This window comes from Agelaius tricolor, unplaced genomic scaffold (assembly GCF_023055355.1).
Source record: "Agelaius tricolor isolate 1412-34295 unplaced genomic scaffold, bAgeTri1.0.p SCAF_16, whole genome shotgun sequence".
Lineage (NCBI taxonomy): Eukaryota > Metazoa > Chordata > Aves > Passeriformes > Icteridae > Agelaius > Agelaius tricolor.
The window spans coordinates 8,294,916-8,319,484 of NW_027269276.1; the positions used below are offsets into that span (position 1 = coordinate 8,294,916).

General features: G+C 47.9%; 1 protein-coding gene across 1 annotated transcript; it reads left to right on the forward strand.

Moving 5' to 3' along the window:
* The first annotated feature begins 78 nt into the window (after nucleotides 1–78).
* On the forward strand, nucleotides 79–18,563 carry FAH (fumarylacetoacetate hydrolase). The gene is made up of 15 exons (XM_071441334.1): nucleotides 79–1,957; nucleotides 1,996–2,325; nucleotides 4,537–4,647; nucleotides 5,260–5,381; nucleotides 6,416–6,465; nucleotides 8,301–8,391; nucleotides 8,913–9,010; nucleotides 9,267–9,319; nucleotides 10,662–10,761; nucleotides 11,501–11,631; nucleotides 12,354–12,429; nucleotides 12,971–13,017; nucleotides 13,947–14,048; nucleotides 15,061–15,178; nucleotides 18,344–18,563. The coding sequence occupies exons 2-15, from the start codon at nucleotides 2,245–2,247 to the stop codon at nucleotides 18,421–18,423; spliced, it is 1,260 nt and encodes a 419-aa protein (XP_071297435.1). The 5' UTR covers nucleotides 79–1,957; nucleotides 1,996–2,244; the 3' UTR covers nucleotides 18,424–18,563.
* The last annotated feature ends 6,006 nt before the right edge of the window (nucleotides 18,564–24,569 follow it).

Below are 24,569 nucleotides of genomic sequence, written 5' to 3' on the forward strand. Positions count from 1 at the left end.
CTCTTGCTTATTTTAATGGGGACCTTCCATTGATGGTTCCTTTACTTAAAGTGTATTTATTCACAGCTACCACGTGTATCCCAATGCCAGCTAAATTCTGATGTGGTTTTTTATCTCTTCACCTGTAACTACCAGGGAGACACTGCAGATTCCAGACCTTGTCTGTTGATTTTAAAATTCAGCATGCTCTTAAAAAGGCTATGGCTGGCAATTAGTAGATAAAACACTACATTTAGGATATAAACTGTGCAGCAGAAGAAGCTTTCTCTAATGGTAACAGAAAGTAATCTGCAAGACTGAATAATAAATGAAGTAGCTTGTGCTTGCACAAATGGCCTAACCACAATCTATGAAGCACATGGAGTTTATAGTAAAGGAAGTAAAGAAAAAATAACTTACTGGCAAATTTCAGTAATGGTCTGCCTTATCATGGGTCAGAGAGCCTGTATTTCCTCAAAACATTTGCTAAACTTCCTCATACACAGCACAAGGCATGGAAGAGCAGCAGTGTCATCTTTGGTGGGTGTTTCTGTTTGCTTTACTCCCTGCTGCTACTTCCCTATTCTCTAATCCTTCTCACTTTGAGTCCTCCCTCTTCCCTCTTTCTGGTCTCTTTTCCTTTTCTCTCTCCTTATGTGCCCTCCTGACCCATCTTCCTTTCACATCACAGCAATGCTTCTGGGCCAGGCAGAGAGAACGTGCCATAGATTTCACAAGGTGGGGGAAAACCTGGTATATTTGTGTGCTCTGGTGCCTGAAAGAAGGAAAGGTACAAGAAAAGTATTCACATACTTCCTATCTGTTGATGAGCTTACATTTAGACTGGTTGTCCACCTTTCTGTGACGCCTGAGAATTGTGTCATGTTTGTTTGCTTTGGCAATGCCCTGTATTACCCTGGTGGTTGATCTGCACTTCAGTCTGTATTTTGTGTCATCAGCTTGAGGTTAGCAGATTAACATTTTAATTAACACCAGCACATTCACAGCACTACAAAATGCTTGGGCTGTCTCCTCACATTGATCTCTGTATTGGAACAGGTTTTCAGCATGGTTTTGTTTGAGTTTTGGAATAAGCAGGTTCTATAGCCCAGATCCTACAATCTGTCCACAAAACCTCTTCACTGTGTTTAAAACATTTCCAACAGTCAGGATAAATTTTACAGGAAATCTTCCACAAGCTAGGCATTGTGATGTTTAAATAAGACCCCTTTTCAAACAGCACCTTGTGAGCTTGTGTCTCAGTGAGTGAGCAGCTGTCACAGATGATGCTGTTATATCATCTTGCACTGAATCTCTGGCTGTACCATTTGCTGCATTTCTTCTAAAGACTCTGCCAAAAAAGAAAAAAAAGGTTGAGCAGCAAACCAATTCTTTGGCTTGGCTATGACAAGTGTCTTCCTGTTTTTATTGGAAAGATGTGGCCTTTACTATTTAGTTCTAATTTCAAGGATGTTTCCTCATTGGCTTCTACTGACAATGAGTGAATTTTCTGCTGCAGGTGGGAGAATGCTGGGACTGGGAGCAGAAGCACCAAGCTTCCCTGTTCTTTTTGGTTGGCTGCACATGTTTCTCTGGTTTTAAGGTGGTGGAACAATCTGGAGAAAATGGAAGAACTTGACAAGGTGCAGCAGCATTGCAAAACTGAAAACCACAAAAGGTGCAGTTTCAGGTGTGAATTGTGCAACTTCCCAAGGGCTGCTGAGCTTGTGGTGGGAGAATCAGTATGGACATAATCATTTCACCAGGGCCCTGGCACATAAGTGACCCCTCCAAAGTGAAACCAGGGCAGTTACCTCTGCTCTTAGAGCTGCTGGATCCTTCACCCCTGTTACAGGAAGGCCTGAGTTTCATGTGAGAGTTTGTAAAATCATGGAAGTGTTAAGGTTGGAAGAGACCTCCAAGAACATCAAGTCCACCCCTAAATTCAGTGCCACACATGTAAATACCTCCAGGAGAGGTACCTGTGAGGAGAGGACCCCCTTTCACCAGGGTCAGTGCCTGGCTGGGAGCAGCTCCCAGCTGCTGACTCAGGCCAAGCCCTGGCACTGATTAACCACTGCCAGGGCCCGGGCAGGGGGTGGGATGGCCCCGGAGCAGGGATTGGTGTGTGCCTGAGGACAGAGGGTGGGATTTGATGCTCCTCTGCTCTGGGCTGCAGCACCTGGAGAGGATCTTCCTCCGAGGAAGGTGTGAAGCACCTGGGAGGTGGGAGCTGTGTGTAAGCAGGGCTGCTTGGGGGTCAGCATGTCTTTCATCCAGGTAGACAAGGACTCTGATTTTCCTCTCCAAAACCTCCCCTATGGGGTTTTCTCCACAAAGGAGGAGGTGAGTAACAGCAAACTTTGTTCTTGGGATGTTGTAATTGTTCCAGGGCTATGAGAGAGCAGAATTTCCCAGCAATGTAGGATAAAGGAGACTTCCCAGCCTGAGACACTCAGGGCTTCCTGACCTGATGGCAAAGCTGTAGCTGACACATTGTCTGCTTCCTTAGTGTGGTTATTTTGATTACAGCTTCTTTGAAACTGCACAAAAGAAATCAGAAGTGTTAATACTGATGAGAAATACTGTGGCTAATATGTACAGTAGTTCTTGTGTGGTTTTGATCATTTCTGTGACATCATTTAATCTGTATTTGACCCTTCCACTCCCTATGTAGAGGCACAGTACATTTCACACTCAATTTTTTAATTTTTAACTTGATCTTTCATTTTCTTTGTGACTGTAATCACCCTTAAGAAACCCCATTAACTACTGCTCTTGAGGAGTTTTGTTGGTGACTGCCAAAGCATTAAACCAGGGCACCAAATGTGTTTTACCTGTTTTTGCAGCTGACCCATTGTGTTCTATTGGGTGTATGTTTATGCAATGCTGCATTAAGTGTGTGCAAATGTGTCATGTTTAAAGCTGGGCCCAAAGCCTGCCAGCTGAGCCAGCTCCAGGCCTTCTATTTTATGATGATCACATAAGAAAATGTGGTTCAACCTTTCTACCAAAGAGGTAGCTCTCAATTCCCAATTTTCATCAGAACTGAGCCCAGCTGGGCTGGACCTCACACCTCTGAGGGCCTGACAGGATGGAGCTCCTGGAGAAAGGGAAACAAGCCAAGAGCTGCTTCTCAGAGGGAAAAAGTGGAGAATTTGTCATTGCTTATGGAAACTTCATCATTATCTTCTGGTTTCTGCTAGTTATCCATGTAGGTTAAAAAAAAAAACAACAACCTGAAGATTGTGTTTTCTGATGTGGTATTTTCTGAAGATAAAATGAGATGGTGTGTTTAATCTATTCCAAGATGTGCATGCTGTTATCTAGCAAGTTTGGATTATTTTTCTGCCTTCCTCAGTAACTGTTCTCTGAAAAAGACATCTTCACTCAAACCCTGTGAAATGACAGGCAAGACTTACAGAAGTTATTTAGGAGAACAATGTTCTGAAGGTAGCTGAATGTTTTAATGATTTCAGGCAAAAACAATTGGTGTCATTCCTGACTATCCCAGTTACAAATTAACCTGACATGACCTTTAGTTTTTTTCCTGCAGGAATGTTTGCTGAATAAACGCCTATTACCACATTTGGAATCTTGTTTGGAAATTAAAGGTTGAAAAATACGTTTAATAGCATGCATCTTTGAAGATGGTTATTTTGGTGAGCTGCTTTTCAGAGTGGCTGTAACAGTTTGTCTCTCTTTTCCCAGAGACACAATAATGGAGGCTGTGGTGTGTTTTTGCCCCGTGCAGCTGCCCTGGGTCTGTCGCCGCTGGCTGCACGTGGCCCGGGGCATGAACAGGAGCTTTGTCTCCTGGGCTGCATCTGTGCCATTTCCCCATGTGTGGGATGCTGTTCCTGCAGTGAGGATCCAGCAGGGATCCAGCCTGGGCTCGGCGTGGGGGTTCTGAGCTCCTGGTGTGCTGTGAGGATGGGTGGTGCAGGGCAGCCTCGTCCAGCGAGGCACAGAATCCATGTGCCTGGGCATGGTGTGCCTGCTGGCATCACCAGAGCACCCTCAGTCCTCTGGGGAGCAGCTGGGCTGCAGAAATGGCTGCTGCTCCAATGGCATGTCCACAGGGATGGAATTCACCCTGCCCATGGCCCCCCTCTGCTGCTGTTCCCCACTGGCAGGAGGAGCAGCAGTGTTTTCCCTCTTCACAGCACATTGCAGATGTATGGGCTTAATCTGCAATGCATGTCGTTAATTAGGGGTGTTAATGAGCAAGTCAGCCTCCTTCTGGGGGAAAGAGGGCAGGGAGATAAACCTCTGCTTGTTGTGCTATCCTTTCCCCAAAAGATGGGGATGGGGCTCTTTTCCACCCCTCAAGGTCTGCAGGGAGTCTGCAGTGATGCTCTGCCCATAGGGCTTAACCTTTTTCAGCAGCCAGACTCAGAGGGCTCTTGATGATCCATTGCTGTGGTACCAGACCTTTGTCCTGGATGGCTTTAACTCTCTGTGGTCACTGTCTTCCCCTGTGCCCTCTTTGGGGCATTTTTGGCTACAAGCATCAATTTTTTTCTCTTCCCCCCCCCTTCTCTTGCTGCTTTGCAGCCTCGGCACAGGCTTGGGGTAGCCATTGGTGACCAGATTTTGGATCTCAGCGTCATCAAACATCTTTTCAATGGACCAGCTCTTGCCAAACACCAGCACGTCTTTGACCAGGTATTTATCAGTGTCTGGTATAATTTCCACAAGTATTTAGCAAATATTCCATAAGGCACTTTAGCAACTGGTGGTGAGATAAAGAACATGAACTGGAAATATGTTGTCAGGTGGGTTCTGGTAGAGCAAAAACCATCACAGGTGTGACTGCAAGGACAGCAGGGGCATTGGGGAGGTCCAAAGGTCATTTTCCAGGAAAGAGTCATCATCCTTTGGCAATGCAGGTGTCTGACACAAACCCTAAATGCAAATTCACTTGTGCTTGTGCCCTCAACACTCCATGGATGGGATATTAATGACAGGGAGGTTGTGTGTTAAGGATAAAGGGAAATATGAACAACGTCTGTCTAGAGCTGGCTGAGACATCAAAGCCAGCAGGGGCTGCAGGGGTGAAGCATGGGGTGATGCCAGCATGGTCCTGCTGCAGAGGGCTGTGATGGGGGTGTGGGCAGCCATGGGCAGGGCATGGCTGCTCTGGGCAGCCACAGCCACATAACCCCGGGCACGGGCATCCAACACCAGGATGGGAGTGTGGGACATCTTCCTGCAGTGAAGGATAAGTAAAAATGAGATTTTTTTTTCTTTGTCCCTGTCCCTGTGTGTCACTGTCAGCCCACCCTGAATGCCTTCATGGGGCTGGGCCGGCCGGCGTGGAGCGAGGCCAGGGCTCTCCTGCAGAAGCTGCTGTCAGCTGCAGAGCCCACCCTGAGGGACAACACGGAGCTGAGGAGGAGGTGAGGGAGCAGAGAGTGGCACAGGGAGGTGTCAGCTGTGCCTGTGTCACCTGAGTGACAGCACACCAAAACCAACAGTCTGACGTGGCCACCTGCCTCCTACGTGGGAATTAACTGGGGTTTGTGCACGTCCAGTGCTTCCGTCTCTTAATTACCTAAAGATTAATCTCTGATTAGTCCCGGGACTGCCCGCAGATCCAGGGTGTCGCTCTCCAGCTCTGCCCTGGGTGTGTCCAGAGCTCTGCTCTCTGTGGGGCTGGGCTGGTGCTCTGGCCCCCCTCCTGCCCCATGGCCTTCCATGCAGACACGGTTCAAGGGTCTCCACCCCTCCCAGCTGCCTGTCCCACCTGGAGCAGGAAGGGGACACTCCCCAGTTTGTTCTCAGTAACCAATTGACTCTGCTAAAACTGAGCATGTGGTCACAAATTGGCTGCAGCTTTTGGGCTGTGCAGTGGTGTAGGGACAGGAGAGGAGGACTCAGCTCTGCTCTGCTCTGCTCTGCTCTGTGCTGATGGAAAACGTGGGTGTCCATCAACCCCACACCTCTCCTTTGTCTGGAGTGATGCTTTAGGCACCACAATGCCTGCCCTGGCCCTGAGCAGGAGCTGTTCCTCCCTGTCCTGCCAGGGGAACTGGGAGGATTTAGGCTCTCATGAGCAGGACAAGGGTTGAGCTGCTGCTTGCCCCATGAGCAGGGCCAGCAGCTGGAATCAGAGCCCCCAGGAGCCACGAGCCATGAACTGATCCTTCCCACCCAGCAGAGGCAGTGCTGTCCTGGGCAGGGGCTCTGGGATTTCTCTGTGTCCCTTGTGAATCCAGCCAGCCCCTGGCAGCTGCTCCTTTTGCTGCAGCCATCCCAGGAACAGCAGCCTGTGCAGTCACCAGCTTTTCTGCCAGGTTTATTGTTTTTTTAGGGTTTTTTTTGCAAACTAAATTAAGGAAGGAGCTGGGGGAGCAAGTCAGCCTCTTCCATGCTTCGTAGGGGTGGGAGCTGCAAGTTTGCTGAGATCTGAAGGCATCATTTTTCATTTCAGGGCATTTGTACCTCAAGCTGCTGCGACGATGCACCTGCCTGCCCACATTGGTGAGTGTGGGGGCAGCCAGGGGCTCCTGGCACTGCCCTGTGCTCCCACAGGAGCAGCTGCTTCATTTCCAGCTGCCCCAGACAGACACATCATAGCTGTGACAGGGAATGGCCTTTGCAGCAGCCACAAGTAGATTATTGCACATAATGAAAGCTAGGTGCTGTCTGTGGCACAAGAATAAAAGCCTGGGGAAGCTCAATAGCAGCCAGAGCACTCCTGGATGCAATTTCCACTAAATCAGGGGTGTCTGGTGGTACATAACTCCTGTCATCAGCTTGGCATCACCACAGGCCTTTGTGACTAGAGCCAGGAAAGAAACACTTGTTCAGTTTCCAACAATTTCCCCTTTTGCCATCAGAAAATATTTCAGATGTTGCAAAGTTTCCAAGGCAGATATTCCAGCACAGCCTTGTGAACAAGTATGAGTTTGCACTCTGCATCCCAGATCTTGCCTCCACTCCCATGAGGACTGCTTTGGGATTCCTACATTCATATAGATACATAAGCATTTCCTGCTTTTAGCAGAAATTTGTGTTTGGACCCAAACCAACCTGGTCAAAGTCACTTGAGGGCATGACCTGCACAGGAACAGGGATGTGAGCTTGCCCATTTTCTATCTAAGCTCTGTTCTGAGCTGGCTTTTGCCTTCCTGGGGGCACAGCCCTGGTTTGGGACAAAGTCTAGCCTGTCCCAGAGGAACCATGAGGAGTTCCTGAAAACAGTTTCATGTTGAACATGTCCTGTGAGACAATTGCTGGCTCCTGGCTCCCATGGCTGCTGGGAATGGGTTGCCCTGGTGTAACCAAGCAGGATCACACAGATGGGAGGTGTATTTAGGATTCCACAGCCCTTAGGTGCAGCTCTGTCCCGTGTGTGGTTCCTGCTTCTCCTGGCTGGCTGGGTCCTGCTCTGGGAGGCTGGAACTGCAGGGATAACTTACTGCTGGATGCTCCAGGAGCTGCTGGATAATTATTACTGAGCTCCCTGACCAACATCATGCAAATACACCCTCCCATTGGGTGTTTTCCCCTCGTTGCCTGTGTTTTCCCGTGGCTCGGGAGTGGGAGCTGTTTGCAGGGATGGCAGCAGAGGGCAGCAGATGTCCTGAGTATCGCCCGGGTCCCTGCGCCGCTGCCGCCGGCTGCAGGGAAAGCAGCGGGGATTGCTTGACTATGGAAAGGGGGCTGCTGCTTATGTCCTGCCTTTTGCCTTCTCTTCTCTACTGGAGACTTTAAAAAAAAACCAAAAAACGCCATTTTTGTCTGCATAATGTATAGGTGAACTGTCAAGCACCCCTTTATGCTATCTCTGACATCCCCGAGTGTGACCATGTTCGCAGGGGTCTGAGGATGAGGGAAGAGATGAGGATCTGACTCCATGTTGCAGAAGGCTTGATTTATTATTTTATGATATCTATTATATTAAAACTCTACTAAAAGAATAGAAGAAAGGATTTCATCAGAAGGCTGGCTAAGAATAGAAAAAGAAAGAATGATAACAATGGCTTGCAGCTCAGACTCTCTGTCTGAGCCAGCTCACTGTGATTGGCCATCAATTAGGAACAACTAACATGAGTTAATCAAAGATCTACCTGCTGCATTCCATAGCAGCAGATAACCATTGTTTACATTTTGTTCCTGAGGTCTCTCAGCTTCTCAGGAGGAAAAATCCTAAAAAAAAGATTTTTCATAAAAGATGTCTGTGACACCTGAGTGCTCCCGCTGTCTCCTTCTCTGCTCCTTCCCTTCCCAGCAGTGGGTGAGGTGCTTCAGCCCCACAGATGAGGGCCTTGCCTGCCACTGATCCCTGTTTTGTGGCTTCTTTCCCCATGCAGGAGATTACACTGACTTCTATTCCTCACGCCAGCATGCCACAAACGTTGGGATCATGTTCAGGGGGAAGGAGAACGCTCTGATGCCGAACTGGTGGGTGCCTTGGATGCTCTCTAGTGCAGCATTGTTTTGCAGACTTATCCTTACACATACATGATGTTTCAAAGGTCTGAGTAGTTTTTCAGGGTCACACTGGTTTCAGTTCATAGCAGATGAGAATCAGTCCTGTCCAGAGTTCAATACCAGAACCAAATTCCATACGTCCCCAGCCTCAGCTGAACCTGCACTGCCCTTCATTGCAGTGGCCACACCAGTGACTGTGCAGCCCCCAGTTCAAAGACAAACATACCTAAAAAGTTAGGTTTTGCTGAGTGAAAAGAAAGCAGATTTTAAGATCCAAGGAATTAATTGGAGCAGTGGCACAGCAGGGCATTAAGACTGCAACATGGCTTTGTTATTATATTTCACTCCCATCCTTATATCAGAGTAAGGTACTGAGGTCTGTGCCCATGCATGCAGAGCTCCTTCTCCTCGTACCCCACCCTCCCGTGGTGCTTGCACCCCCAAAGCTGCTCTGGCACCCAGCTAACCCAGGCCCTGTGCTCTTTCCCAAGGCTGCACTTACCTGTGGGTTACCATGGCCGGGCATCCTCTGTTGTGGTGTCTGGGACGCCCATCAGGAGACCCATGGGACAAACAAAACCTGACAATGGTGAGTTCTGGGGGATTTTAATCTGGATTCTTATTTCTTTTATTCTGTAATTTAGCTCCACATCACAGAGTAGTGGGGTGGAAGGGTCTGGGATGCCTTGCCTAAAGCCCAGCCTGGGGTCAGGGCAAGAGAAAGGCCTGGTTTAAGTCAATTTTCTGTTCCATGCCAAGCAGCACCAGCTGCTGTTTCTTTTGGCCATTACTTCTATTTCCCTAGCTGCCTCCCTGTTGTAATATATTCTTGCTTCTACCCACAGATAAACCTCCAGTGTTTGGTGCTTGTAAACGTCTGGATATCGAGTTAGAAATGGTGAGAGGCTTTTTTCTCCTTATGACTTCAAATATATTAAAATAGAACCAGGGAAGAAAGGGTGGGTTTAGCTTCTTCCAAACTGAATGTCCCATAAGGCCCACTCCTGTGTTCCTCTCTGAGCTGTCTGTGCTGCAGGCAGTAAGGGTTTCTGTGGAGCAAACCTTTGCTCTGGGTGAGGAGCAGGGTGCCTTAGCTCATTGGGAGGTTTTCTCATACAGCTCTCAGGCTGGAAAAAGCTCACCTGGCCAAAGCTGAGCACCAGTGGTGCAGTCAGGCAGCAGAATTCTTTTTCACAGCCACCACAGCCCATTTCCTGGTCAGCAGTGCAGCCAGGATCCATCAGTGGACACTGGGGATTGGGCAGTCCAGGCTGTCTGCACCTTGTGCTAGAGCAGAGTTCTTGGCAGTGGGATTCTGACTCCTGATTCTCCTGCCTGGAAAGTTAAAACCTGTGCTGTGGGTGTTGTAAAAAAACATGGTGGGAAGGCACATCATGCTGTGGCTTAGTGTGGTCCAGAAGGGAGGGTTTAATGGGATCCTATTAAGATTTATATCATTTTAATAGCTTATATAATTTTTGTATGTTTTATTCCCAATCTTTTCCCTTTAAAATAAAAAGTAGTGGAAGAAATGTAATATTGATGGAAATGGTTATAAAAATGTGGTGAAACTCTTTAATGCTGTAAGAGGAGATGCAGTCCCACAAAGTGGGGTTCCCATGGGGCTGCCATGGCTCTGCTTTCCAGCCTGAGCTCTGCTGCTGGCTGCTGCAAGAACAGAAGGAAAAACTTCCATATTGCAGACAGAAAGAGACAGCTGAGATTTCCCATAAAATCCTTTGCATGTGCAGGCTGTGGATTCCTAAGGGAACGAGTGCAGGCACCCAGTTCATGGCCTGCTTTACAAAGGGGGCACATTTCTCCCCCTGCCTGTCCTTGCCCACTGTCTCATCAGGCTCCAGCCACATTCAGTGTCCCCTTGGATGACTTTAAACTCCTTCCTGTTCCCTGTCTGCAGCAATCAGTCCCTTCAGTGGGCAAACCTGTTCTGCACCCGGACTCCAATTAGGAGGGACCATTTCTTCCTCCTGCATTTTGACAACATCGTGCCCTTGTTTAATGCCTGTCTCTTAGCAACACAGAGCTCTTAAGTAATTCAAGCCTGCCAGCTTCATGGAGGGGAAGAAAAGGGGAGCAGGCCATGGGTTTTGTCCAAATGTGTGTGGGAAATGGTGCAAAACTCATCCTGTCCTGCCTCTGTTGCTGCTGTCCGCGACTCTCTGCACAGCAAAGATTTTCAGCTCCAAAACCATAATCAACACATTGCTTTTGGATTTCAGGCGTTCTTTGTAGGTCCTGGAAACAAGTTTGGGGAGCCCATTCCCATCAGCAGGGCCCAGGAGCACATCTTTGGGATGGTGCTGATGAACGACTGGAGCGGTGAGCGCTGCTGTGGGAGCCTGCCTGGAGAGGGGGGTGCAGCACCACGGGAACCCCAGAGAGGCACAAATTCCATATTCTAACGGCACAACTGATCGCTGAAACCACTGGTGCCACTGACAGGGATGGAAATGAAGTGCTGCCTGCATCAATCCATCTTTGATCAATTAGTAGAACCAGAAATCGCTGCCTAATGAAGATTTATTTACTTATGAAAGAGCTGATGTCAGTCTAGTTTCTTCTGGGCAGGGATGGAGGAGTCATAAGGATGGTGATACCAAGGATGGTGATTGATTTCCGTGTCAGGAAAAGGATTTGGCAATCACAAATCCCTCAGTCTCTGCAAAGATTTAACTTGTTGAAATTCTCTCTATGGCTGGCAAAGACCGTTAGCTGGGTATAAACGGATAATTATAAATTTATTTTTATAATTTATGTATTATAAATTATATATAATAAATTATAACTGTTACACATTATAAAAATTTAAGTGGGGGGAAAAATACTGGTTATATGGGGATGATCTGGTTTGTTTTACTTATTGCTGATTTATCATCCTAATCTAGCTGATCTAAGGAAATTGGGTTGAAAATGGATGGATTTAAATTAGGATTTGGGCACAACAGCTAGAAAAGGCTGGGGCTGGCAATTTCAATGCATGTTACCCTTTCATGGGTCTGAGGGATGTGCAATTGCTAGGATATATTTACCTGCATTGCTTTGAATGTTCTCTTCCCAGCCCGTGACATCCAGAAGTGGGAATATGTTCCTCTGGGTCCTTTCCTGAGCAAAAGCCTTGGCACAACCATTTCTCCGTGGGTTGTCACCATGGAAGCTCTCATGCCATTTGTGCTGCCAAACCCTGTGCAGGTCAGCAAGACAAAAGGTTGAAATAAAGGAAAAGCAGTGCTGGAAAAATGTCAGCAGAGCTGGAAGGTGACATCAGCAGAAACCACTGAGCTGCCTCCATGCCAAGGATTGTCTCCATGGTATTCACAGTTCTGCTTCTGAGCAGATGAAGGCAACCAGGGCCCTCTGAGTGCTCATTGATGTCACTGGCCCTGGCACATGTTGTGCTGTCATCTTGCTTGAGGCGGGCAGAAAAATCATCTTTAAAACACCTGGAAAATAAACTAATCAGAGCTTCTTCTGGGTCTTTGGTAGCAGTAAGTGGTGGAGAGAGGCTGGAGTCAAGCCAGAGCACTTTGTTCAAGCATTTCCAGTTGTCTGCATTGTGCAGGTGGTTAAAACTGGGAAAGATGAGAGAGTCTTGCAGAGACCTCACCATCTTTGTGCAGGCACAGAGCAAAGGTTTGCTGGCACTCTGTGCTGGATTAACCTCTATGCTGAAATGATGGGCATGGCTTTTGCAAACCTTGTGCAGAAAAAGGAATTGGATTACATGGATATCATGTCTGTTCAGAAAGATCTTTAAAAGTGTGTGCATGAGACCAAGAAAAGTGATAATCTGAGCAGTAAGAATGGTGAAGTGAATGGGTTGTGCAGCACAGGCTGGGTACACAGTACTCACTGGAATGTCTTGTGGATTGTTAAATTCCTTTTGGTTTATGATGTGTTTTATGTTCTTCTAGGATCCCAAGCCGCTGCCTTACCTTCAGGATAAAGAGCCCTACACTTTTGACATCAAGCTCTTTGTTGCCATTAAAGGTATGGCAAAGCTGAGTGGGTTACAAAGCTGCAATTGCCAGTTAAATTTTGTGGCACCCCAACAACCTTCAGGCACTTTGCTCTGGGCTCTGTGCTCCTTCTTTTCCTGCTTTGCCCAGAGACAGGGGCAGAACTGCTCTGCTCCCTGCAGCAATGTGCCAAGCAGGGAGTGCTCCCCTTGAGGAGGGTCCCCGAGGGGTCTCCCTGCACAGGCATGGAATGAGGTTTGTGTGGGATTCAGATGTTAACCCAGCTCAGCCCCCACCTTAGGGCCCTGCTGACCTCTAGGTCCAGGGGTTTCTCCCACAGGAGAGCAGAGAGTGGGAAATGGGCAGCTTGATACTGCTCCAATGCAATCCACACACTTGTTTTCTATGAAATCCCGGTCTTCATAGCAATAGAAAATGTTATTACTGCTTTCTCACTAGGGATTACAGTGATAAAAGAAGTCTCCATCCATCTGTAAAATAAAAAGACTCCAACATCATCCATCCAACACAAACAAATTGCTTCTCTCTTTTTTATCCTTTATTTTCTGCAGGAGAAGGAATGAACACGCCAGCTACTATATGCAGATCCAATTTCAAGGTAAAGCTCCAGTATCTTTTGTTTATTTGCAATCTTGCTGATGCCATCAGCTCCAGCCCAGGCAATTTCAAACCCTGCTTTTTGCATTAGACTCATAGAACAGGATCATAGAACCACTAAGGTTGGAAAAGGCCTCCAAGATCATTGAGTCCAAATATTAACCCAGGACTGCCAAGCCCACGACTAAACCACATCCCTCACACTCACACACCTTTTGAACACTTCCAGGGATGGTGAATCCACCACTTCCCTGAGCAGTCAAAAATTTTCCAAAAAATGAAAAACACTTCATTTTTGAAAGATGAAATGAAGGTGGTGGTGATTCCCCCCTGTGAGGTGGGGACACCTGAATGCTTGGTGAAGGGGACAGCTCTCCCTGCTGCTGACTTTGGGGTGCTCAGAGCATCCTTAGCTCTGTGCATTTGGCAGGGAATTGTCTCTTGCAATACAGCTCTGCAGCCACAGCTCTGATTTGGATGCCACTCACTGCTGCCAACCTGGGTCTGCCCCATCCCCTCTGTGGCTCTGCCTCCACCCCCTGATTGAAACCAGGAGATTTATGTGCCAGCTGCAGCAGTTCTCAATCCATTTCATATTCACATTTGGCTCTTTGCATAGTAATTACCTTAATCAGTAAATCAGTAGTCAGCAAATCAGTAATAAGCAGATTTTTCTACAAGGCTGTTAAAATACTGGGTGTAATCATGGAGCTTGGGTCAGCAGCACTGGTCTCAGAGAGGAAGAAGAGGAAAAATGAAATCCAGCTGAAATAAGAAAAATTTTAAGGGACTAAATTGCATGTTAAAGTGTGGGTTTTATGAATGCCATAGGCCATGCTACATGACTCCACTTTGCACAGCCTAATGGCCACCAGAGAAGTTTGTCCTTTGCTGCCTCCTTGCTTTAGCCCCTGTTCCTCCTCCCTCCAGCACATGTACTGGACCATGAAGCAGCAGCTGGCTCATCATTCCATCAATGGCTGCAACCTCAGGCCTGGGGACCTGCTGGCCTCTGGCACCATCAGTGGACCTGTAAGTGTTGAAACCATGACAGTCACTGGTCAGCAACCCAGAACCAATGGAGCAGGGCTTGGGGCTGAGCCCTTCCCGATCTGAGCACCACAAAACCATCTGCAGCTCTCTCCCAGGCACTCTGGGCTGCTGCTTTGGTAGCCCCAAATTCACACTGAGAAGTGGTTTGGTTTGGGTAGGGCTTTTGCTTGGCTGGGTTTTTTATGTTGTTGAGTTTTGGGGTTTTGATCTCTCCTGTACTTCTTTCCCAAAGAATTATTTTACAGCAGATTCAAATTAACTTCTGTGTGGAAGCATCCTCACAATGCATTTACCCTCCATGAAATGCAGCTTTTAATTTCTGAAAAGAATGTAAAAGGTGCCTGGTATAACTTTTAGTTTCTCCTATGAAGCTGGGGCCAGCTTCACAAGCTTTTACTCCCCCTGAGCTGCCATTTGGACAGTGGCTGCAATATCTGGGCAGCCCTCACTTTCTGAACCACCAAACACAAATCCTGTACATGCTGTCTCAAACACAGCCTCAGGTAAGTTGTTTGCAAGCTGGGATGCCTGTACTTCACTTTTGAGCATTTCTGAGGTGCTTTTTGAATCTTCAGATCATTGTACTGCAGAAGACATTAAAGACTCACAAACGCCAGCTTTGCTCTTCTGAAGAACAAAATGCAATTAAAAATCTGAAACATGATCACATAAAAGCACTGGATTTGTAGAAGTCTCCTCCACTTGTTTCCATTCTTGCTGTGGCAGACCCAAACTGCTTTAACAGGTTGAACACTATGTTAAATACACCAGATAACAGCTGTAAGCATCACTAATAATTCTTGCTAATAGCCAGCAAGAAATTAAAATGCAAAGTCAGGAAAAGGACCCAATGTATCAATTAATTAAGTCAACAGCAAAAACTCTGTTCTGTAGAGGTAGCATACTTGTGTGTCTGCTCCCAGCAGCAAGAAGCTGAACAGCAGGAAAGACACTGAAAAATTGTTTATTTGTTTATGAACTCTTGCTGCAGGAGCCAGAGAGCTTTGGCTCCATGCTGGAGCTGTCCTGGAATGGAACAAAAGAAATCCCTCTCGGCAGTGGGCAGTCTCGGAAATTCCTGCAGGATGGAGATGAAGTAATTCTGACAGGTAATGGCTGGAGAGCTGCTCTGACACTGCAGCAAGGACACATTTCCATAGGACAGCCCCTGGTGTGGAGCTGGGCTGTTCTTGCATACCTGCCATGCAAGCACAGCTCTTTCCATCCTACCTGTGAGGAGGCTCAAGCAGGGGATGGATATTTCCCTGCCATAAATGCTTTCTAGAATGGATTATTTGCTTTGCTAAATCCTTGATGCTGTTGCTATGCCAGTGTGTAGGCACCAAGGAGATGATGGAGGTAGGTTTGCCTTTATGGGTAAAAATACCCAAGGACTAGGAGCAGTTGATGAATTGTTTCCACCACAGTACAAGTTTGCATGTGGAGCAGAGCTTGGAAAATGCTAAAAAAAGGTATTTTTCAAATAATATTTCATTTGTAACCTAGGCCTGCTCAGTGAAGTGTGTTGCAAATCAAGTATGAGGGAAACAGCGTGGAGCCCTCTAGAGCAGCTGGCCAGCTCCCCTCTGGAAAGGGCTCTGCTTCAGGCCTGTTTCCTGCTGAGACATGGTTTTAGTTTTCATCTTGATAATCTAAGGATTTTATGAATTTAATTTTACCACAGTGTTTTGTGATCTAAATCCCACTCCTACTTCTTTTTAACACAAATCCTAGTGCAAAACAAATCTATTTTTTCCTTTCCTCTCATCTTTGGGGGTGCAAATATTTGGCAAGGGCAGCCACGAGAAACTTTTGTTTCAAGCCTCCAGTATCTTTGCTGTGTGACCTGCTGGGATTTTGGGGAATGTCCTGTGGGATGTTGTGTGTCACCAGCTGAGACCCAGGCAGTGCCACCCCTGGCTCTGAGCAGCTCCATCCTGCTGATGTGATCAGAGATGTCTGCACATGGCTCAGGCAGTGGGGAGAGGCTTCACAGGTGTGACTGAGGGCAGAGAAAATGTGAGTGACAAACTCCTGGTGGGCAGCTGCCTCATGGTGTGGTGTTAATGTGTGCCTGGGCTTGCTCAACCCAACCTGGACTCCTAGGATTTTTGACAAAACAGTTTAAAATTATAAACTGGTTTTCTCTGAAAAAAAAAAAAACAGGCCTCAGTCTCCCTCCAGCAGCTGTGCCAGGAGCCCTAAATTAGGGCACAGTGAGGGCTGATGAACATCCCTGTGCAGTTGCACACTCCTGTCCCTTTTGGCAAGGAGCCCCTCTCAGTTTAGAGCTGCTGGCATGGGGACCCAGCCTGGGGACAAATGTGAGCAGCCCAGGAGCCACGCTCTGCCTGCCCAATTAACAAGCTATGTTAATTCATTAAATGCTTTGAATCCTGAATGCCTTTAACCTTCAAAGGTGGCATGATGGCATTGCTGTGAGCTGGGGGCAGTGCCAGGTCAATTGTTCTGCTGGGCTGTTCCACCCTGGCACAGTTTGTGGCTGTGGCACCAGGGCATTGCCAGGAGCAGGGGCTGCTGGGGCTGTGTGGGAGCTGCTCCTCTTTATTTCTTTATTTCTTTATTTGGTGATGTATGGCAGGTCCAGGGCCTTAAGGCACCCCTGGGGCAGGGCTGGTGCTGTTCCATCCTCTCCCAAGGCACTGCCATTAGCTCTTGCCAAGTGCTCAACACATCATTTCTGGTTTCCTGTTTCAACTCTGTATCCTTACTCCCCACCTGGGACCTATTTCAGAGACTTAACACATGAAATGAGAGAAATGTATTTCTCTCAGAAGTGTCTCAGGGAGGGAGCGTGGCAGGGGAAGGGCTCCTGGTGGTGCTGGCAGCTGCCTGCCAAAACCCCTCAGTAGCTCCTTGGCACTCACAGAGCTCAGGCCAGGGCTGCTGGCAGCACAGGGCTGGCTTTGTTCAGTGTGCTGCTCCTTGGTGCTGCTCTAAATTGAGCCTGACAGCAGGGATAACCAAACTGGACTGAAATAATCAGCTGCTGCTCAAAGGAAAGCTGGCAATGAAGCCTAATGAGGCAAATGGAAGCTGAGCTGGGCCTTACAGTGCCTTTTTCCACTGCTGCTTAAGGATGAGGATTACCTGGCAGGTACCAGGATGCTGTCTGTGGCCTTACACAAGCACTTAGAGACACCACTGTCCTTGGAAAACTTCATTTCAGTCTGGCTGTGAGAGCTGCAGGGTGGGCTAGGGCTGGCAGGGTCTCTCTTTGTGCTGCAGTCACTTTGGCTGCCCTGCAGCCTGAGCCCACCCTTTCTCTTCCTCAGGGGGGTTTTCCACTGATCTGTGCTAAGAGTGGGAATTAGGGGCTGTTCTGTTGAGCTCCTTCTTGGCTTCTTGAAGGCAGCTGCTTTTTATCACATGCAGGTGATATATTCCATCAGGAAAATCCATCTCTAGCTATGAAATCAGTCCTTAAAATGCAGCATATGCCACTTGTCCTTCCTTTGATCAGCTGCTGTTGGCAGAAGGCTGCAGAATAGACTTCTCAGAGGGGCCAGGCTGTGTCCCCTGCCCTGCTCTGCCTGCAGCTTTGCTGGTGGCTGCTCTTTGTGGAGCAGCTTGGAGGAGCTGCAGCGTCCCTGTCCCAGTGCCACCCCCTCCATCTCACAGGAGCAGGGAGACTCAGAGCTGTCCCGTGGTCAGAGAGGCTGTCACAGCCCCTGAGCTCTGCAGCAGCCAGCAGAGCTCCCACCCCTCTTATGTAACACAGGATTAATGAGAACTTGGAGTCAGAGGCTGGATTTCTCAGGGAACTAAACCACTTGGCTTTAGCCAGTGAAACAGCTTCTGCAAGGGTAGGTGCTGCTGTTTGAGGGGGTTTAATGACTGCCTTTCTGGCTGCCAGCATCCCAACATCCCCAGAGCAGTCCTGATGCTGCAGAGAGAGAATCCAGATTTATTTGATTAATTGCAGGGCTGGGCCAGGCAGTGAATCAGTTTGCCAGGTAGATTGATGGTGCTGCAGGTTAGGTTTGAAAACAGAAATATTGCTGGCACATCTTGTTTGTTCTCTGATCAATTCACTGAACTTGCATATTGCTGTGTTTAACAGTTTGTGCTTCTTTTCTTCTCATATTCCTGGGCTACTTGAACTCTTCCAGGTGCTCTTTTCTCTTACCCCTCATTGCATATCTGAGATGTTTTCACTTGGTTTTGGTCTCTTTATTCCTTTATTCACTTTTATTCCTGGCTAAATCCTGCTGTCCCCACAGAACAAGCTGTGTGTTGTTTTCTGTCCCTAGGGCACTGCCAGGGCAACGGCTTCCGTGTGGGATTTGGCCAGTGCTCAGGAAAAATCCTTCCAGCCCTGTGCAATCCATGAGGCCTGGAGAGATGTGACAGCCAAGGAGGAACCCTCCTCCCACCTCCACCAGTCATCCTGCTTTATTCAGATTTATTGTTTTTATATGAGTGATTGTCATCTTACTATTTTTAATTATCAATAAATATCTTAAAGGTGAATGTGGCTCTCTGGTGTGATAAGAAAAGGATTTCAATGCTGGCTTAAAATTCTCAGAATATGAATAAGATGATTGAAATGGAAAATGAGATTCTTAACTCTTCTACCATATTAATGTTTTTTTCATAATTATAAAAAGAGGCTTTCAAGTAAGCTTAAATATTCCGAGTACTAGGCTGATGATAAGAGCTGAGATTCCATGCTGGCTTCCTTTTCCACAGTGTTAATATGCAGGAGGTGCAATCCTGGAGGCAAGCTGCATATGGTTGTTAAAACTTGTAGACCTTCCTGAGCAAGAGTTACATGACAGTGCCCTAAAATAATTGGCAACAAAGCAGTTTGGAAATGTGATTATCAACTCTACTGAGGGCAACAGGCAGGATGTCCCTGCTCCTCCTGCCCTTACACGACCAGAGCCAACTCTTCTGCCCCAGACTGGTTCCAGCCCAGAGATGGGACACTGTGTTGGAGCACCCTTCAATTGGTCATGGTCATGGTCAAAAGATCACCCTTGTTCCTCCTGCCCTGTGTAGAGAAGGGAATTCCCTGTTTCTCTCTCACCCTGTGCACCAGCATCCCTGGGGTTGAGGAGGGAGGGGGAATTTCATCACTGGGGTGATGCCCAGGCACTCCCTGGTGGCAGTCACACCCTGCCACTCCATGGGGCTGTGACAAGGACACCAAGCAGGCCAAGCCCCTTCCTGCACCCTGCAAGCATCTGGTGCCACAGCATTCCCTTGCAGCAGCCAGTAAACACAGCACATGCCACTTTCCTCAAGTGTAAAGGGCATCTGCTGTCTCCTGCTGGCCTACAAATCAATTTAACTCCATGGCCCAGTGCCAAATCACATCAATTAGAGGATATTACTGACTGGAGGAGCTCGGGAGACTGGATAATGAACTGTGGTGTAGTGCAAGGGGAACTTGTTAAATATTTGCTTGGTCCTCAAAGTGAAGAACCTGATGAGGCTGCTGGCTCCATGTGGTGACAGCAGGATGAGCCCATGCTGCTGCTTTTCCAGGCTGTCCCATTGCTGCTGGAAAGCTCTGCCAGGTAGTTTTGCTGATGTGGACTGTGAGGACATTTGATGTCATCCTGGGGAGCACCTGGGGCTGACAAGGAACGTGAACCTGATGGCCATGCAGAAGAGGAAGATGAATTTGAAATGAAAATTAAAGAAAAAAAATGTGTCAGTGCATATAAATCATTACTAATGGGGCATGTGCACTGTAATGGGCTCTCTCTCAGTGTGCAACAGTAATAGTTCTTTAAAGAGTGATACTTGGAGATTCATCCCCAAATCAAAGATGACCTGGCCAGAAAAACATTGGCTCTTTGTTGTTTATCAAGGAAAAGCTATTTTGCCTTCAGGCTCTTGGAGCTGAACTAATAGGCAGATATTTATTTAATGTACTCTGTCTGCATCATCAATTTATAGATGCTTTGTGCTATCTTTTGACCTCAAAGGACAATTGTGAGTTGACACCTTCCCTCTTGGATTTAGAAATAACCCATCCTGTTCCTCTGATTTTTCTCCTGGCAGCAGCAGGAGGACACACAAGGCATTCATCCAGGAGAGAAATTTCTTTGCAGAAGCATTATCCATGGTGCACCCTGGTGTATCTGATGTCCTGGAAGGGAAATGCTTGACAGAGAGCTGATGTTGGGGCAATGTCATTGGCCAGCAGCTGTGACCTTGATGCAAGACACTGCACAGCCAAGAAGGACTGTGGTGTCAAGGCTTTCTGGGTGCAGGAATGCTTAGGGAACTGTAAATCCATAGGGCTCTTCCTGAACTTTGAGCAAAGGTGAGTCCTGCACACACCCAAGGAATTCCTCTTCCAAAGAGCCGGCTGGATGCGGCGATTCCTGCCAGCCAGTGGGACTTGGGCTTGCTGTCTGCTCAGGCAGAAGGTCAGTGGTGCTGAGACCCCAAACCCAGCCACAGATCCTTCCTGGCTCGTGCCCCAGAGCCCACCAGCCCCGAGGGAGGAGGTGGCTTTGCAGTGGCCACCCTGTGCCTCCCTGGGCCAAGCACCGCGCTGGGGACGGCTGGGAGGAGGGAAGGGCCCCCCCTGTGGCCCCAAGGTGACTGAGCTGAGCTCCTCTACCCGGGGACACCTGGACAAGTTCCAGATTCCCAGAAGGTGGAGAATTTCTGGAAAGGACCTCAGGCATAGCAGGTTTCAGAGGTGAGCTGGACAAAGTCCAAAATCCCAGGACGGAGCTCAGAGTCATCTGCTGCCTGCTACATGGATGGGGGCCAAAATACCAGGAGATGAGAGAAAAGGAGACAAACTTTTCTGTGTGCCCAAGACCACTTTCTCCCCCTAGAAGAAGGCAGTGGGCTCATTTTGGGTGGCACTGTGGAAAAGGGAGGTCCATGGCCATGCTGCCCTCACCCAACACAGCGAGCCTGGAGCCACAGCACTGCTGTTCTCACCCCTGCCAGGGTGCCCTGTGTCAGGGACAGTGAAGGGCACACCTGTGCTGCAATCTGCAGGGCTGCCCACAAAACAGCTTTGGCCTGGGACCAGCAGCACCCATTGCCTGCGGGGAAAGCAGCCTCTGACCCAAATTTTGGGAAACACACCAGGTGATATGGGCACCTCCTGCTTGCTCCACCTCCTCTGGGGCAGCTGGGGCCAGTTTGCACCCTGGTCCTTTAAAATGGAGGTCGTGGAGCTTTCTTCTGGTTTTGGGGGAAGCTGAGCACTGGTGAAAGGATCAGGCTCTTGGAACAAGAGAGTGTTTCAGTCCAACAGGCTGACTGGATGCTTGGAAAAAGTTTATTTTTGAAGTGCCAGTTTCAGTTGGGTTGACTGCCTCTACAAAGAGCTTCCCAGGCACTTCTGGAAGATTCTGTTTCAGTTAGGGTTGAGCATGGCTGTCTCTGCTTCTAGAGATAACTAAATGCTCTTTGATTTAGATGTGTTTTTCTTAGTTTGCTTATAATCTGGCTTCAAACAAAAGTGGAAAAAACCCACAAACAGACTCAGAGCTCCTTTTTCACTGCCCTGTCACAGCACCAGGTTTGTGGGTTTGTAACCTGTGTGTAGAACAAGAAAATCCTTCTTGGATCTTCAGAAGCCTGGAGGAAAAAATAAAACCTTTCTGCTGTATCAGCCACCTGAGAGGCCTCATTCAGGGTCATCCATCGTTGTGTGGGGAGACAGAGCCTCGCTCATGACCAGAGGAAATGGAAATGTGTGTCTAAATGGAAGCCACAGCTCTTGAGCTAGCCTGAGGCATCCTTCTCCTGCCTGGTGTTTCCCACTCAGCAGAGGCCAGCAGTTCCCAGGAGCAATCCATGCTGGAGCAGTGACCCAGGGGTGAGTAGTGCTGGGCTCTTGGATGGGAGCTCTTGGAGGGGTGCAGGAGCTGCTGCTGGGCTGTGCTGGTTTATCACAGGGTGGGCATAGAGGCAATAAATCATGCTGCCTGAGACTATTCCACCTGCTTTTGTTATTGTGCTGGTAGCAGAACTAAAGGCAGCCACTGTTTAGTACTTTGAGATGCATTTTCTTACAGATCAAAGCGTCGTCTGGTTGGTGTGTAATGAAAAAGCTGGGTGTAATTTATAACAGTGCTGTTGGTATAATTAAGTGTCAAAAAAAAAAAAAAAAGGCATGGAATAAACCCTTAAAATGTATTTCAGAATTTAAAGGAACCAATGAGTTTTTGCTGTGAAATGCAGGCACTCTTCACCTGAAGTGGTTTTCTGCAGAGATTCTAATTAGAAACGGATGCGATATCTTGGGAAAAAAAAATAGTTTTGATGTAAGCCTTTGGGTCAGCAATATTCATAATTCTTTCATTACCCAGGCAGTAATAACTCAAAGTAAAACACTCTCTCAGTAGCTGTTCAGGGTCAAGGTAGTGACTTTGTGAAGAGGAACAGGGCTGGTAGGTGATGCTCACGTAGCTTTTGGTGTAAAGCAGTGAGGCAGGAGACAATTTCTCAGGTTTGATTGCTGCTTCTGTTCAGAATGCCCACACAGTTGCTGCTTAGTGAGAAAGAAGGAGATCATTTCTAGGATTTTAAAATTGATTGAAGGCTTTGGAAGTACGTGAGGGACATGCTGAGGTGCTGGCACCATGCTGCTCCATACAAATCTGCTGTGAGCTGCTCCTCCTTCTCAGCTTCCCTCATTCCCAAGAACTTCTTCACCTCAACTCTGTCTGTGTTGCACAAGTGCTTGGTTTTCCATGAAGTTTTAACCACAGACTGGTGCTTTCTGGTTTTACCTGTGCTTTCTGGTTTTACAATACTGTTTGCTCTATAAGCAGCTGAGGCAGGGCTGCTGTTAACACAGTTAGTGAACATCCAAGGGAAAAGGGAAATGCTGCAGGAGCAGAATCCCTGGTGGCAGCTGGGCATCCCTTGGCTCAGCCTGGGGATCAGCACCTTGGTTTTGAACACGGAGGGGCTGCCTGGGAGGGTTTCTTGTCCCACTCTCACTGTGCAGGATCCAGGGCAGGGGGGCTCAGGGCTCAGCACCTGCAGCATCTCCAGTGCCCTGCAGAGCACAGGGTGCCTGGAGCTGGGGTGTCCTGGGACCCCATTCTGGGGGGCTCTGGGATGTGCCCAGCTCTGCTGCCTGCTCACCCCTACCAGGTCCTTCCTTTGATCTGCAGAGGCAAGACAGCAGCTGCTGGAGAAATCCAGTCAATCTTAAATGGAAAATAAGTTTTGAAAAATTTCGCACTCCTTGTGGCTTCGGCACACCTAATGCAATTTTAATACATTTTTGATTTCCAATTTCCCTGTGTGGGCTGCCTGGCTAGGTTCCAGTACAAAACATGCAGCTTTGTGACTAAGAATTTTGTCATTCAGTGTTTCTTAACACTGTTGTGAATTTAATTATATATGATAACCTGAGAATAAATGCAACCAGCATTTTCAAATTGTTTATTGCTTTAAAGATGTGTGTGTGAGCAGAGTTTTCCTCCAGGCTAGCAAGGTATTGACCATTTTTAATGAAAATAGTTTTTAAAAAAAAATTCAAAATGTGAAGGAGATGGCTGTAGTCTGAGCACAGCATTTCCCATCTGAGCCCTGTGTTGGCTTCTGAGCTGAGGCAGTCTGGGCTGAAGCTGCCTGCTGAGACTGTAATGGCCCAGCAGGCTGGGGACACCAGGCTGCAGCAGCATCATCTGGGTCTCTGGCTTGCCATCAGTCCCTGCTCCTTCCAGAAAAAACATTTCCAGGGTGTCTGCTCAAATTCAGCTGCTGCTGGCCTCAGTTCAGGTCTGCTCTTACCCTAGCCAGAGTAGCTGTACAGAAAGCAGAGTAAAGACTCCAGTCCCTGCTTCTGACTAGGAGAGCAGTAATGGTTTATCAGTGGGGCTCAGTCTTTGTGGCAAACTGGGTCCCAGGCACAAAGATCCTGCTGCCAGAGGACTTGCTGCAGGGACAAGCAGATCTATAAAGTACCCAGCTTTCAGGCAACAGAGCTCTTTTTTCAAGATGAAAGAATTAGCAATTCATTTCTTCATCTTTTTCAAGAGGGGGAGTTCCCTAGGTGATTTTTACCCTGCACATCCCATACTCTGGAGCTTCTTCAAAGAGACCCCCACAGATGCTCCATGCTCCTCATTTTCAGTCACTAGCAGGAGGGGTTCCAGTCTCAGTGGCCCTGTTTCTTTTGGTATGCAATTTGTTACTGAAAATGAATTGCTGAAGTGCAGATGCTGCAGTCCCCCACTGAGCTGAAGCTCAGCTGAGTGCTCTTCCTGGCCAAGGGAGTAACCTGAAATAGCCCCTCTGGAAAGGCTGGAATAGCTGGGAAGGCTGACCTTCTGCAGAGCCACAGGAACACCTGGGGCTCTGTCAGCTCTGCCCTGAGCTCCAAAAATCCATAGTGGTGCAGGGAGTTGCTCTCTGCTCTCGCCCTCCAAGGAGGGCTGTCAGGAATGTATGCCCTTCTTGTACATCATGTTGTGTTGTGAGTATTTTTAAAAGGTGTCCTGGCAACAGTGAGAAAACCACAACAGAGACAGCAAG

What these genes read in the sequence shown, in the direction of transcription:
- FAH (XM_071441334.1), top strand. Translation starts at nt 2,245, where the DNA reads ATGTCTTTCATCCAGGTAGACAAGGACTCTGATTTTCCTCTCCAAAAC. An exon ending in GCACCTGCCTGCCCACATTG is followed by an intron (nt 6,466 to 8,300) that starts GTGAGTGTGGGG and finishes TTCCCCATGCAG; the next exon opens with GAGATTACACTGACTTCTAT. An exon ending in GCTGATGAACGACTGGAGCG is followed by an intron (nt 10,762 to 11,500) that starts GTGAGCGCTGCT and finishes TTCTCTTCCCAG; the next exon opens with CCCGTGACATCCAGAAGTGG.